The following is a 16,002-nucleotide window of genomic DNA, read 5'->3' as shown; positions in this document are numbered from 1 at the left end:
GGAAAAAGAAAGTTACGGAACCCTGAAGTGAACATTTATATTTGATTTTAATTGTTAACATAATATATTTTTTAATAAATTATTCCTTATTATTATTTTATTTGTCAAATCTAACAAAATAAGTTTTGAATTTATTCGAAATTTTGATTTTACTATGGTTCATTTTCTATTTTTACAGTTTTAACAAATTATATTCAAAATAGGTTTGTATAGGACAAGGAAAGAAAACTATGTGAGTGTAAAAAAAATATTTTATGACACTAAATACACAACGTCTGTACAAAACAGGTGCACATCATATTTTAAGGCTAAGTTACAATAAACCTTAATAGAAATACATATGGAACAGTCAGCAATGTCTGCTATTGATATATAAATTCAATACATTATCACTATGCACATTTGAATTATAACTTTATATTGTAAAATCAGATAATTAAATTTATAAGAAAGTTAATTTTAAATAATATATACTTAGTTAATGAGTCTGAAAATTAATAATTAATTTTTCAATTAACATAACTTTATATAATAACTAAGATCTAGACACTAAGTTACTAATAAAGTGAACAATGGCATCATAATAATGTATTATAATTGACACAAACAGAACAAGCATGGCAAAACATATGCCGGTTATATACATGAACTGGCTCGCTTCCTGAGGAGTGGCTAAGAGTTCTTCGCTGCTTGTATCCCTATCAAGGGCATCAAATTCAGATGTATCTGTGAAATTATATGAACTGTATTTGAAGTTACGTCATTTATAAAATCAATTTTTTATAAATATATTTATACTTGAATCATTATGTAAAAAAAAAAAACATACAGCCAAATAGAGAGAATCTATTTTTAAGGCAATTAAAAATTAAAAAAAAATAATTATATCTTTCTGATGAAGATTTATTTCATAATTCTATTAATTTGCAGTAGGTTATTGTAATTTTAAAGTAAAACAGTTTAAAATAGGAAGTTTTTTTTGATAATAGTTTAGTTTAAGCTTCCAATTGTAATCGGAGCTTAATGAGTTAAGAAATATATACCTGCGGGAGTTTCCACATCACAAATAACCTCACTCTCTGTTATTTGTAAGTCTAATAGCTCTTTGACAGACAACAGAGCCTCAGCAGGAGCCTCCCCGGGGAAGAGGTAGTCACAAAAATAAAGAGACCCAACCGGAACTAACACTCGTCTTGGCGGCTCATTGAAACATACTTTTTCTGGAATAATATATGTATTATATGTATTAATTATATTATAAGATTATTCTTTATATTGTGCATATTTCCTTCTTATAGATTACATAATATGCAACCATAAATTAAAAAAATATATTGGTATATATTTATATATGTTTATTATTTTCTAACTAGGAAAGTAATCTCAACAAAAATCTAGTATATTAGAAATTATTAAATATTAATTTAATTTCTCTGTGTATTTTTGTATGATGTAAATTACATTGAAGTCCCTAGTTTTGTAGCCGAAAAGATTTTGACTGTTCTTAAAGAAACGATGGTTATATATAGGATATTCTTACCCTCAGGTAATAAATTATCATCAATCAAAGCATCACAGTGCATAGTGAACCGGGAAGCTAATGATCTTATTATGTCCTGCTTTACAGCTAAAATAGCCTCGCTAACTGTGGCCTTAGGGTACATGAACACACTAGATGACACAACACCACTGAAATGAATGCTGCCATCACATTCCAAATACTCCACGGTTTCTGGCAAACTATTTTCCTGGAAAAAAAAAACAAAATATCCATATATATCAAACTGTTTTACGAAAGTAAAACCTTTGCGGTTACACTACTGATATGGAGTAACGAAATTAAACTATTTACCGACTAAATATGATTACATTAGCTTGTAAATGTTTCCGAAATACGAGATATACTGTAGCAAATATTATGTTTAGTCAATCACAAATGAAATTAAACATAAACGGAAACAACTGAAAATTAACTAGACTTTGGCTGTTACTGGTTTTCATAGAGTATTAAACACATAAAATGTAATTAACCAGATATTTCTCTCAACTTTCTTAATTAATTTGCATTTGTAAAGCATAGTAAAAAATATATATGATACTCACAAATGGGACAAACAAAGACACGTGCATTGATTTAGGGGCATCTTGGGCACATTTTGCACTACTTTTGGGTCTTTTCTTTTTAACGAGTTGCTCCAGTGCCTCAGAGCCGTCTTTCAGTTCACCGTCGATAAACATTACACTGGATGAAATAGTTTTGTGAGCAGACTCTAAAATTTGCTGTGGAATTAAGAATAAATAACTATTTATTAGCTGTATTCCCTACTTTGTCTGGATGGAACAGTGAGTTTGGGCAGCACTCCTCAGATATAACTTTTGTTTTATTTTGTATTATATACACCAGCATTTTGGTATTACAAAAGAATTACAATAATTTTTCTCTCTACACAATATTAGATGTATAGCCATTGGGCATCAAAACATGCAGGCTGCTAGGGTTGCTAACATGTGACAGATGCACATAAATTTAAATACTTTTTCTTATATATCTTCCATTTACAGACTGTAACTCATTACATTTTTATTATGTGTACAATGACAACCGATAATCTGAAAAACCTGTTTGCAGGAAACTGTTGATCTATCCAATTTGTTGCATCATACAGTACTGCCTTACTTCCCTATCATACGGATTTTTTTACAAGAGTAAATTACAGATTCAATGTTTAAATTCTGTTATTCTATTTGTTCTGAATGACAAATTATTCCACTATCTTCATCACAAGTCAAATTCAAACTAGGTAATAGGACTCAAGACAATACATAACCCATCAAATAAGGTGTGTACCAGTTCAATCATACATTAGTGATGATTGACAAAGAAATATTCATTACTTAATACTAGACAATGTGTGATTACAGGGGATGTTGGATTATAGGGGGTTGGATTACCAAGAGTACACTGTATAGATAAACAACTCATATTAAGGTATTTTACTTTAAATGGAAATTCTTATTTATGTAGAGTATACAGAAATGTAATAAAATATTATAAAAATAATTATGATTTCCATTAATAATCTATATGGTTGCAATAGCCTGTACAAAATCTATAGTAAATTTTTCACAAAATACCTGAAATTGTTGCTTCACAGATATTCCACTTTTCTTTACTATCACAGGATAAACTTCATCAAATTCATAATAACAATCTAAACGCTGCCATTGCTGATGTTTTGGTAAAAACTTCCAATCCACCGGTTTTATTGCTGAATTCTTACCAACGCCTACTTCAATACTCTTACATGTAAGGACCTTTGTGCTTGTGGACATGTGCAGTATGAGCTTTTCATTTAAATTTGTATAATTTCCATACATAAACTGATTCATGCCTAATGCTTTGTAAACATAATTAAGCACAGCTCTAACTTTGCTAAAATAGTTTGGGTCTTCAAAGATGTCCTCATCGCTTGTTATAAAAATTCCTGTTGAAATGTGTTTGAGTAACAATTGATATTATTATTGGGTTTTTTTTTTAAATTCATAATAGTTTCATGAAGTCTTGTAACAAATATTAAATACCTTGTACAAAAATGCCTCCAGGAAGCATTCGAGTAACATGTCTGGCGTGATCCGCTACCCACGCTTCCGAAACTCCTAATAAATTATGCTCTAACTCTGTTTTTTCCGATGTGAAGCTAGCTTCTGATGATGACTCTGCTGGTTTTTCTTCAGGAGTTCTAGCCAGATGGATAACATTTTCACGTGCATTTGATATCTGAAAGCATTTAATATATATAATATCTGAACTTAAATAAGAACAACATTAATAATTACTTACCTGGCCTAAAATTAACCCTAACACAAATGTTTCCTGCGAAGCATATTGTTCTAAATATTGAAGACAATATTCTGGCGAATAAACCGTTCTAACCATTTTAGATTAATAGTTGTAATAAAGTTTTCATATATGTATTAGATTATTTATTTTGTTAGTCGTGGCGAACAGTTGGTTGACATATGACAGTGAAAAGTATAAATGTTTTGATACGGTTTTTTAACTTTGACGTTTCTATATGAATTGAAATCATTTGAACATACTTTATCAATATTAATTTTTTAATATTTTTTGAGTTTAAAAAAATATGAAGATATAAATAAAAAAATAATTGTTTATTTTCTTATGCTTATTGAAATTTTAAAACACGAATATTCAAAACGCGTTTATGCATAAATACAGGAAATTTAGTCGCTCTTATTAGGTTGAATTTATTCGATGCGAATCGCTGCAAAAACTCAAGAAACATCATTCGAAGTGAATCGAAACTTGAAATATCGGGTAAATTTCGATGCTTTCTTTTAATGTGCTTTTAATTGTAATTAACTTTAATAAAAAAAAAAAACACAAAAACAAAATTTTCGCTAAAATATCTATCCGCTTTAATTTTGAAGACCAAATATATAAAAAAATATAATGAAAACTGTATAGGATTATGTATTCTTGCTAGATTTCTATTTAATTTTATTTGCAGGGCCCATAATTATAGAAATTTCGTTCAAAACTCGATTCGATTAAACATTTTCTCTTAATTCTTCAGGTATTCTCGGTATTAATAAGACTGTTAATTTCACTTTAATAATTCAATGTGGAGATTTAGTATAAGTGCTGGTTCAGTTAATTTTTATACTTTTATTCAAACTTAAGAAAATATATTCTGTATAACTTGATACTCTTGAATTGTTCATATTTCACCTGTAAACCATAAACGGCTTTTATTCCGAATATTGTTAATTAATGTTTAATGTACATTCACATCAGACACCACATAAGGGGGCCATCCATAACGAATGATAACGTGTGACAAGGGGCATGGAGTGTCAATAATTTTGTGACGTCACATATTAAAATTTTAAATACTAAAACGCAAAGTTATGGATATTAATTGAAAATTAAAAAAAAAACGCATTTTTTATATACATATATAAATTTTAAAAATGTGTGACGTCACATCAGGACGAGGAAGGGTTATAAAATTGTGACAAGAACGGAGGGAGGGGTTCAAAAATCCTAATATTCGAGTGACGTACTTTATGGATGGCCCCTAATACAATACTAAATGCACACATTACTATATCGTACATATGCGTGGACAAACCACACTCGTAGTAGATTTGTATTAAAATAAAGAAAAAAATCATCAAAACATTTTTGAAATATTTTTTTTTATTATATCTTTAAAAAAAACTTTTTTCGTCGTAAGGTGAGATCTTTTCATGTAATTAATGAAATCATATAACGTTGAGTGTGTAACTTAATTTCGAATACATCAGAAATCACTAAAATTATTTATTTTTACTATCTTTTACACAGAACCACCGAAAGGTTTGGATAATTCTTCTTAATGACTGTTTTTTTCAATTAACAGAAACGGATATTTGTTAAGAATAAAAAAAATAATAATATATGGTATTTAATTCTAGATAATACTAAAAAAAACTGTTTATTCTAAGTAAGTCTTTAATACTTGAAATACTTAACTTTATTTTGATTAACAAATAATATCCATATATAATAAAACTATGTTAAGAACTAATTCATGTTGTGTTAAATAAGAATAAAGTGTACATAGCTTATGTATGAAGACGTAGTTTAGAGGAAGATTGTTAATAGTATTAAAAAAAAACAGATATTTGTAGGTACATGTTTATTATATATCTTTTCAATGACAACATGTTTATTGAAATACGTGTGGAATACCATCGAATCCAACTTAAAACATACTGCCACACGCGGCAAAGCACGAAAAAAAATTGTGATTTTCAATGTATAACGTAGTGATTTCCTACAACCGGGTGATATCGAGGACAGTGAGGAAATTAAGTCTTATTATTCAAAATATTCACGTAAATTTATTGGTTTTAATATTTTTCTTCATTGTTAGATTTTATTAAATAGTTATTTTTTTATACAATCATTATCAATTCTAACATATTAACTATTCTGTATTTCTATACATACAAATGCATATAATATTATTATTATTATCATCATCAAAATAAAACAAAAACCAAGTCAACTATCCGCAACATCACCCTGTATACAGACACGTAAAAATTAGTAAACTTCAAGGCTTACAACTAATAACATGGCATTAATTTAATTGAACTTGCACTTGGAGAAATCCATTTCAGGGTGTTGTTCCATAAACCTGCGAAAAAAAAATAACATTAAAAAAAAAATTAAAACACACATTTGATTCAAAGCAACCGGAAAAAAAAACACGTCAAGGCGAGTATTAACATACGATACTGAATCCTTTCTCATTGCTGTTTAATAAAACCTTAAACGTTATCCTGTCTCATTGAACATGTCCAATGGTTTCTAGACGACTCGAACATTACAAATTCCACATACATTTTCCTTGGTTTAATTTCGAGCAAAGTAATATATTTATTTGAATGATCACTTAATTAAAATATACATATATTAATGGAAATCTGTCTCAATATTCATATAATATGATCCTAGCAATGGACTTATATGAAAATATAAGCAAGGATTTATCTGATTAGCATTGTATCCGCATTTTAGCATGAATTATACAAATCTGAACAGGGTCGCATATTAAATTATACAAGACATCCGCCCCGACTTCTCCTTGTTAACAGAAGGTTATCTATGGATTATTAAAAATTTACAATTAAGTGATGTTGTGATAAGTTTTTCCGTTTCCAACTAAAAATTTAATATTTTAATAAAGTCTGTTTTCTTGTAACATTTTTTTATGCAAATAAAAACTCAGTTTCCAAAATAGTGGAGGGTGTGCTGTAAGTTTTGGTAAAGCTCGAAAATTCTGGACAAAATTTAATGGAACTTTTAATGTAAGATAGATGTCATCATAAGATAAAATGTATTCTCCTTGATCGTAAGGTTGTGTGATACATACAATAAATGTATATTAATAATAATATTACTTTTTAAGTACGTCCTGTTTCTTCTGCTCGTCGCTTGTGGGTAGTCCCATTTCCTTCTGCCTCTGGTCGTACATCATCTTCTCCACCAGTCCTCGGGTTTCTCCGTCCAAATCCGAAAGTTTTGACGGCTCTGAAATGTTTTACGTTATTTTAAATATAATTATGGAACAAAGGAATTCATACTACAACCTTCGGAGTATTCGAGGACATTGAATTTTTAATTCTATATTTTCATAACACGTCATGTCATGACTAAACAGCATATGATTGAGATTCCCTTACAATGATTAATGCAGATTTTAATAAAGTACTAGGTTTTGTTGGAGACTTCGATTACGTCAATTTCAGAATTAGAAATGTATGGCTGACCGGGCGAACTCTGTTCCGCTTTAGGAGCAGTAACTGAGCAGATAGAGAATTTTATTTAATTTTTTTTTTCGGGATAACGGGATGAAGAGTATCCTATATCCTTCCCTGATTTTGAGCTATGTTCCCACCAATTTTCAGCCAAATCCATACAGCCGTTCTTGAGTTATAAATAGTGTAACTAATACGACTTTTTAATATATGTATATAGATATGGACAGTTTATTGAAATAAATCAAGTGAAATAGTTATTTTATATAAATATGTAAGTTATCTTATTATTATTATTAAAAATATTTTGACAATGTTCATAACTGTGATTAATATATAGTTAGCTAGTAGTTAGTACAGGGAACTACGAAGTAGCGGGCGGGACTCAACCTGGCAGAGCTAGGACTGCCGATGGGTCTCGTCTGCAAGAAGACGGTGACGGGAGCCCGCATGTTCGAGCTGCCGGAGAGCGCGGAGGAGGCGAAAGCCGACCTCCTGGCGCAAAAACTCCGGGAGCTCGTCCCTGAGGTGAAAGTCGCCAGACCGGTGAAAAGCGGGGAACTGCGAATCACCGGTTTGGACGACTCCGTCACTAAGGAGGACGTCCTCGCTGCGGTCGCTCGGCAGGGCAATTGCTCTGTCGAGCAAATACGGGTAGGGCCGATCCGCTCCCGTGGGTCCTTCAGCACCGGGGCCGCTTGGGTGAGGTGCCCAGTGGAGGTTGCCAAGTGCCTGGCCGAAGCCGGCCGCCTTTTGGTCGGCTGGAGCTCGGCACGGGTGACACCGCTGGAGCCACGCCCTATGCGGTGCTACCGGTGCCTGGAGGTGGGACATGCGGGCCTCAGATGTCCGTCCAAAACCGACCGCAGCCGTCTGTGCTTCCGTTGCGGCGGTGAAGGACACATCGCTGAGGCCTGCACGTCGGACGCGAAGTGTCCGATCTGTGCGGAGGCGGGAGTCGCCTCCAACCACATGGTGGGGGGCAAACAGTGCCACCCACCGAAGCGTAGGAAGGGTAAGGGACCCGGAAAATCCTCGGTCCCCCCGCCCTCTAAATCTGCCGCGCTGGAGGTGCCCATGGAAGTGTAATGGCTTGCACAACCATAAGGTTCCTCCAGGCGAACCTGAACCATTCCCCTGGACCGCAAGACCTTTGCTTGCAGTCCATGGTGGAGTGGTCCATCGATGTGGCAGTTCTCTGCGAGCCGTATTACGTGCCCGATCGCTCGAATTGGGTATGTGATGCGGAGCAGTCTGTGGCGGTAGTCATCTCACCGGGTGCGCGCTCCTCTTCTCCTCTCTCTGTCATCAGAAGGGGAGAAGGGTATGTCGTGGCTCAGTGGGGCGACTTCATACTTGTGGGCGTCTACCTCGCTCCGAGGAAGCCCGTCGTGGAGATCGAAAGACTCCTCGACGAGGTCGGGGCTGAGGTCAGACGTGCGTCGCCGAGACAAGCAATTGTCCTCGGTGACTTTAATGCCCACAGTACGGTGTGGCAATCGCCCGCTACGGACCCTCGCGGGGAGGTGGTGGAGGAGTGGGCTGCAGCGGCTGGCCTATCCCTCCTCAACCGGGGCAGTGCAGTCACGTGCGTACGACCGCAGGGCGAATCCATAGTGGACCTTTCGTTCGCTGCTCCTGCGGTTGCAACGCGTGTACGTGACTGGCGAGTCCTGGATGAGGTTGAGACGCTGTCGGACCACTTCTTCATCAGGTTCGAGTTGGCCCCACAGGATGGCTCTTCGTTCCGCCGCCGACCCGTCGGGAACGCTTCGGCGTTCCCACGGTGGTCCCTGACCGAGCTCGACAGGGACATGGCGGTGGAGGCGTCGATCGTCCAAGCTTGGACGATGCGAGTGGAGCAGCCCGTTTCGGTGGATGGGGAGGCGCGCAAATTTCGCCACAGCCTGTGGCGGATTTGCGATGCTGCGATGCCTCGCGTCGCGCAACGCTCCCCCAGACGCCAGGTGTACTGGTGGACGTCAGAGATCGCGCAGCTGCGTGCGGCTTGCGCGGTGGCGAGACGCCAGTATATCCGACAACGGAGGCGGCACCCTCGTAACGAAGCCGTCGAATGTCGGTTTCGTGACGCCTTCAACGGAGCGAAGAGCGGGCTTCAGCTCGCAATCTGCAGGTCGAAGGAGTCGGCTCGCGAGGAGTTGCTTGCGCGTCTGGACAATGACCCGTGGGGGCGTCCGTATCTCGGTGCCCGGAATAAGATCCGGGCCCAGATGGCCCCGGTCACGGAGAGTCTGGAGCCGGAGCTTCTGCGAAGCGTCGTGAGTGCCTTATTCCCTGCGGAGACGGCGCACTCGATGCTAGCGGAGGCTGGCACTTCACGCGGGCCGGACCGGGTGGAATTTATTCCGCCCGTCTCTCTGGAGGAACTCGAGGAGTCTCTGCGGCCTCTCAAAGCCAAGAAAACCGCCCCTGGGCCGGACGGCGTCCCCGGACGTGTCCTGGCCCTGGCTCTGGGCGAGTTGGCCGAGTGGTTCGTGGAGATCCTCAACGAGTGTTTGAAATCGGGTCGCTTTCCATCGTGTTGGAAAGAAGGGCGACTCGTTCTCCTCCAGAAAGAAGGTCGACCTGCAGACTCGCCATCTGCATACCGTCCCATAGTGCTGCTAGACGACGCGGGGAAGCTCTTCGAGCGTATCCTAGCTACCCGTGTCGTCGCACACTTAAGCAGCAACGGACCCGACCTGGCCGAGTGCCAGTATGGTTTTCGGGGTGGCCGGTCTACGATCGATGCCATCTCGAAGCTGAGGGAACTCGCCGATGATGCCGTTTCGGGGGGTGGGGTGATGTTGGCGGTGTCCCTGGACATCTCCAACGCATTCAACACCCTTCCGTTCGGTGTCATTGAAGAGGCCCTCAGATACCATGGTCTGCCACTTTACATCCGGCAGACCATCGGGTCCTATCTCCGCGAACGAGAGATCTCGTTCGTGGGGAGAGACGGTAGGGTCCATCGCCACGAGGTGCGCTGCGGGGTTCCGCAGGGGTCAGTCCTCGGGCCGCTCCTGTGGAACTTGGGGTACGACTTCGTACTTCGCGGCGCCCTCCAGACCGGGCTGAGCGTCGTCTGCTATGCGGACGACACGCTCGTCGGGGCCCAAGGCGTGGACCTGGCAGAGGCGACGTTGCGAGCTGAAGCGGGAGCCGCCTCGATAGTACGGCGCATCGAGATGCTCGGGCTGAGGGTGGGTCTCGACAAAACCGAGGCCCTCCTGTTCCACGGCCCTCGAGCACGACCACCGCCGGGCGCCAGCATCAACATCTGCGGCGTCCGCGTCGAGCTCAGTCCCCGGATGAAATATCTGGGGCTGACTCTGGACGGTAGGTGGAACTTCCGGGAGCACTTTCGCGGTCTCGTCCCGAAATTACTCGGGACGGCGAACGCTCTCGGAAGGCTTCTGCCTAATCTCGGTGGTCCAAGCGCGACATGCCGGCGCTTGTACACCGGCGTGTTGCGTTCGATGGCGCTGTACGGAGCACCAGTGTGGGCCGGTGCCCTCTCGAGGCCGAACGTGGCGTCGCTGCACAGAGCGCAGCGCGTCATGGCTTTGAGAGTGGTGAGTGGATACCGCACGGTCTCCCACGAGGCGGCTTGCGTGCTCGCTGGGACGCCTCCCTGGGACTTGGTCGCCCAAGTTCTGGCGGAGGTGCACCAGTGGCGCGCACGAGCTCGATCCCAGGGTGTGAATCCGCCCTGGGATCCGGTGGATGGTTGGCGACGCTCCGCACACGAGGAGCTACTCCGTCGATGGAGGCGGCGGCTCTCCGAGCCAGTGGCCGGGTTGCGTACCGTGGAGGCGATTCGACCGCTCCTTAAGGAGTGGGTGGATCGCCGACACGGTTCCTTGACCTTCCGGCTGGTGCAGATCCTCTCGGGGCACGGTAGCTTCGGGCGGTATCTGTGCTACATAGTCGGAAGAGAGCCGACGGCGGCGTGTCACCATTGCAGTTGCGTGGATGATACGCCCGACCATACATTAGCGGAGTGCCCTTCGTGGGAAGCGGAGCGTCGCCAACTAATCACCGAAGTTGGCGCGGACCTTTCGCTGCCGGCCGTAGTCAAGGCTATGGTAGGTAGTGAGAGGGCCTGGGCGGCGGTGGTCTCTTTCTGTGAGGTTGTCATCTCGCGGAAGGAGACTGCCGAAAGGGGGAGGGAAGATGATCCCTCCTCGGCGCCGATGCGCCGACGTAGGCTGGGTCGTAGGCAGCGGGCTTATGCCCGCCGAATGCCTCCCCAGTGAGAGGAGCCTGCGGGTGTCGGAGGGGTAATCCGATGCCCGATGATCCAGGCAAATGGAGAGCTGCAGGCCTTACGTTCTGGCAGGCAGTTCTTGGAGAAGGAAGGGGGGTGTGGGTGGGGCCCACCTCTCCTACCGAAGGCGGAGTCCCCTTTTAGGGGCTCGTGCGTAGTGAACGGATGAATGGCAGGCCGTCCCCGTTACACTAGCTTACGCACTGCGCCGAGAACGCCGGGGGGTTTTAGTGGGTGGAAATCCCACATGCCCCGGTCGCGTTTCCCCCGCGGCCGGAAGTCTTTCAGAAGATTTCCCCTCGAAAAAAAAAAAAAAAAAAAAAAAAAAGGGAACTACGAAGTAACTGTTTGAAATTTATTTCACAACTCGGTTTGAATCGTAAAATTATTGTTCCATTAAAACAAAGATTTAAAATCTATTTTGGTACAAATCATAACCTCACTAGATTTGTAATTATAACAAATATAAAATAACACATTCATATATCTTACCTGGATTAATTTTTCTAGTCGATATTTCCGGATCCGTCGTAACTAATCTCCCCCACCAATTCATTTTGTTTACCTGTAAACATTATGATTTAACATCATGTTATAACTAATATGTAATTATTACAACGGCAAAGAATTAGGAAACAATTGTATTGTGTGTTCTGTTTCATGAGAATGTAGAAGTTAATTTGCTATTATATAACATATGTTATACATCATTATTGCGATGTTTAATAAGTTTACTAATCATATAAAATAAAATCACCTTCTCCAAGTTGACGAGAAGATTCCTTCCATCCTGCAGGACCCACGTGGATTCTTCTACTTTGACGTCAGCGTCTAATTCACCGTCAATGATGAGAGGTTGACCCTTGATACCGACCTTGAGGTGGCGTTTGTTGATGATGACGAGCAAGTCGCGGGGACGGAGCACTTGTCGTAATGGAACACGCAACTGAGAACAGCATCGTTTTTTTATATAGGATATTAGATTTTACTAAGTTACGATCGTGTTAGACAACTTACAAGTCTCATATAGATAAGCTAAGCATTTTTTATACGACAATAATTATAATATACCTTCTACAATAATTAATTTCAAGAAGACTATGAAACATATGGCACAGGAAGTACTGAATTATTTTTTGTATTATGATAAGAATACATTTCCTATTAAATTATTTTACTGAACCGAAAAAAATATTTTTAGATGCGACCTTATATAAAAAACATATTTGTATGAATAACATATGAATATTATATGAGTCCTTGCGATCACACGTTGAATCTCATGATTTAATAAATTTAGCTGTTTATTAAATAAATACATATTCATGTAACTAAACAGCAGATGTAAGAATTACGATACATACATTTGCATTTCTCGGAAGATTATACATTTGCACTGGCCGCTACAAATCCGACACATTATATTTATTGCTGAGGGTAATACTGTGTATAACTTAGTTACAAACAGAATCGTTACAATTTTTATACTCAGAAACTATATATTTATAAAAAACGAGGAAATGTATGGAGGAATCATAAAAATTATCAGAGAAATCATTAATTTTATTAATTCATATGAATTTCAGAATGACATATTAAAAGGTGTGATATAAATCATAATTGTTCGTTACTTTACGTAAACGGATACAAATTAAAAATATTTAATACAGGAAAAACATTCGTAGAGAATAATACAGATTTAAAGGTTAAAGTTGTGCATAACAGTATATATATATTTTTTTAATTTTGATCTCAGATTGAGCGACGTAATCAAGAGCAATTTTCGTTTTCTACAATGACGTAATTGCGCAGCACGAAAGAGATACAATAAACATACAGGGTTCACATGGGTAAAGTCATAGTAAAAACACATATTTTGTATATTTTGAAATAATTGTTTAGAGTAAAAAGTTATGGCATTACCTTATATGTTATTTATTTATTAGATGAAACGACAATTGCGAATCAGGATGCATTATGAATATAACTTTAAGGATTTTTTTAATACTGTACAGCTTTTAAATTACCAATAAAAGCTTTAAAGGCCTCATTATATAATATGAACGTGACAAAATATTATAATACGTAAATGAGGTAAACGAAACTCAATTCGTTGGACATTAATTAATTTAACAGCCAGTTATTGAAAAAATATTAATATACATATATTTTTAATATATTTGATGCATTTTTTATGAATTGTATGCAAAAAAATTATTTTTAAACCCATACATAAATTATGTTGAATTTAAATGTCAGCTTAATTCATAACTTCATAGACTGAACTATGAACTTAATTTAGCGGACGTTTCCGTATATCATTAGGCGATAATTTCATCTCCCGAGTCACAACTTGCGTAAGCATTTTGCATCAATACATCGCAGGTAATACGCAAACTGAGAAAAAAATTCTAACATCAAAGGCGATCCCAACAAGAAAGACTTGATAACACCTTATACGTATAACGTTAGGGATGTGGAAATATTTATAAATCGATGAAAAACCTCATTGAATAAGGCACAATTAGTCATAATGACATGCAAAGAATACGGAATGATTTGATTCTGAAATAACAATTATGTTCCACAAGACGGTGCACAGATGAACGCGACCGGGCAAGGCGTGATGACCTCGCATTCCTCGCAAGGACGATGAACATATCAATTTATAGGCTTCGGAACCGGACTGATACTTAAAACATTATACATAATCATTTCACCACTTTGATCGACGGCTTCATTAAAACAAATCCTTTAAATGAAACTAGTATTATTCGGATTTACTACGCGGATTTTAATATTTAAAAACTACATAATCCCGACGTTTCGGTTACTTTGCAGCAACCGTGATCACGGGCAGACGAGGTCCTTTAATAACATTAGCTGATTAAAGAAGGAACAATTTTTTGTTGGTCGATGAAAATTTACTTCTAAGAACATATATAGTATATACATAGTATAAGTACGATAACTCTGATGATAACTCAACTCCGCCTATCCTAGGTCGTAGTTTGGTCATTAGCAATCTGTCAAGGCTGATGGATACAGATCCAACATAATAATGGCAAAATTAATGAACGACTCCAGGTTTATAAACGAATATCTCGAATTAATCTTTAAAGTTTAACGTAAAACATATTTTTAAAAGGTTTTTCAAGTGACGTAAGAATTATAAGCGAATTTAAAACTTTAAAATGACATTAAAAATTTTATTGAACGAACATTAAAATTTAATTTAAAATCTGAATAATAAAAAACTGATTTAATCATTAATTCGTGTGTAATAAAATAATGGGATAAATTATTGTATGTACCTTTCACATGCGCTGCCCTATTTGGTCCAGCTGAAAATAACCTCGCCCTTTAAAACAGTTACTGTAGCAGACCGCAGCTAACAATTTAATACTTGCTCTGCTATCCTTACAAGCCACTTAACATTTAATAAAATGGATTTTATATTGAAATCTAGAATAGATCCAGGTTGATTTTGTATTAGATCATGCCAATTTATTTCATGAAGGTAAATTATTTCCGAATAAACTCTTAATAATACAAATTCAGCAATATTTTCGTTGTCTATGAACCGATCTGGAAAATTCTTTGCATTGTGCTCAGTTCGTTGTCAAATCAGCCCCATATAAAATATTTTAAACTTCTGAATTCAAGGCACCATGGAAAAAACTTCTTCACAGATTTATATCAAGCATATGTACGTGATGTGGGAGGAAATATAAAAATCTTAATAAAATTATTACTGAATTTTCGGAAAGTTTAATTTACGTTTTGATTTAAAAATTTTATATCATTCACTAATACAAGTTTTACTAAATGTGTAGCCAGGTCTCTTTGTAATCATAATGTAAATATTAATAGAAATAATTATTAAAAAAAAAAGATATATATATATATATATATATATATGTAGTTACAAACGAATGCATTGTGAACATTACGAACAGCAATGACAAATTAATTACGTTTCTTTATATCTTTATCTTCCTTGTCTTCAAATCATAACATCTTATGTGTAAGTTCCCTCTAATGACACCCAAATGACATGAGATTCAAATCATTGAGACGTGATGTGATTCTTAAATCGCGGAAGTCAATCTCATAGAAAGTGTACTTAATCCCGCACGTAATACATAACGGCTTTATTAAAATTATATCCGAATTAATCTTCCGGTCCAATTAACTTAAAGTTTTTTTTTTTTTCAAATTTGTTTTAAATTAAACTTTTTTTATACGTATTCTATGTCATCGGGTTTTATTAATCTTAAAAGGCCAGTATGTAAACCGATACAAAACATTGATATTACTTTCACTTCGTATTGAAGGCGAATTATGATGTCAATAGCTCAATACAAATGACTAAGTATATTTATATGTCATCACAGAAA

General features: G+C 38.0%; 2 protein-coding genes across 2 annotated transcripts in view; both read right to left on the bottom strand.

Annotated features, from left to right (window-relative positions):
- Positions 1 to 237: 237 nt before the first annotated feature.
- Positions 238 to 4,033, bottom strand: LOC116765894 (protein odr-4 homolog). Its single transcript, XM_032655526.2, has 7 exons — positions 3,842 to 4,033; positions 3,583 to 3,778; positions 3,136 to 3,485; positions 2,104 to 2,280; positions 1,541 to 1,748; positions 1,044 to 1,220; positions 238 to 726 (listed from the first exon to the last, which is right to left on the bottom strand). The coding sequence occupies exons 1-7, from the start codon at positions 3,935 to 3,937 to the stop codon at positions 536 to 538; spliced, it is 1,395 nt and encodes a 464-aa protein (XP_032511417.2). The 5' UTR covers positions 3,938 to 4,033; the 3' UTR covers positions 238 to 535.
- Positions 4,034 to 5,690: 1,657 nt separating this feature from the next.
- Positions 5,691 to 16,002, bottom strand: part of LOC116765612 (nuclear migration protein nudC) — a 28,618-nt gene continuing 18,306 nt past the window's right edge. Inside the window, exons 5-8 of the mRNA XM_032655152.2 lie at positions 12,360 to 12,548; positions 12,095 to 12,167; positions 6,976 to 7,105; positions 5,691 to 6,209 (exon numbers count right to left, since the gene is read on the bottom strand). Coding sequence (XP_032511043.1) covers positions 6,158 to 6,209; positions 6,976 to 7,105; positions 12,095 to 12,167; positions 12,360 to 12,548 — 444 coding nt within the window. The 3' untranslated portion in view covers positions 5,691 to 6,157. The remainder of the gene's footprint in view (positions 6,210 to 6,975; positions 7,106 to 12,094; positions 12,168 to 12,359; positions 12,549 to 16,002) is intronic.

The sequence above is a fragment of the Danaus plexippus genome, chromosome 11 (genome assembly GCF_018135715.1).
Source record: "Danaus plexippus chromosome 11, MEX_DaPlex, whole genome shotgun sequence".
NCBI classification, from domain to species: Eukaryota; Metazoa; Arthropoda; class Insecta; order Lepidoptera; family Nymphalidae; genus Danaus; species Danaus plexippus.
The sequence above is the reverse complement of the archived record's forward strand: the minus strand, read 5'-3'. Positions and strand labels throughout refer to the sequence as shown.

What these genes read in the sequence shown, in the direction of transcription:
- LOC116765894 (XM_032655526.2), bottom strand. Translation starts at nt 3,937, where the DNA reads ATGGTTAGAACGGTTTATTCGCCAGAATATTGTCTTCAATATTTAGAA. An exon ending in CTGTGAAGCAACAATTTCAG is followed by an intron (nt 2,281 to 3,135) that starts GTATTTTGTGAA and finishes TTAATTCCACAG; the next exon opens with CAAATTTTAGAGTCTGCTCA. An exon ending in TGATGTGGAAACTCCCGCAG is followed by an intron (nt 727 to 1,043) that starts GTATATATTTCT and finishes ATAATTTCACAG; the next exon opens with ATACATCTGAATTTGATGCC.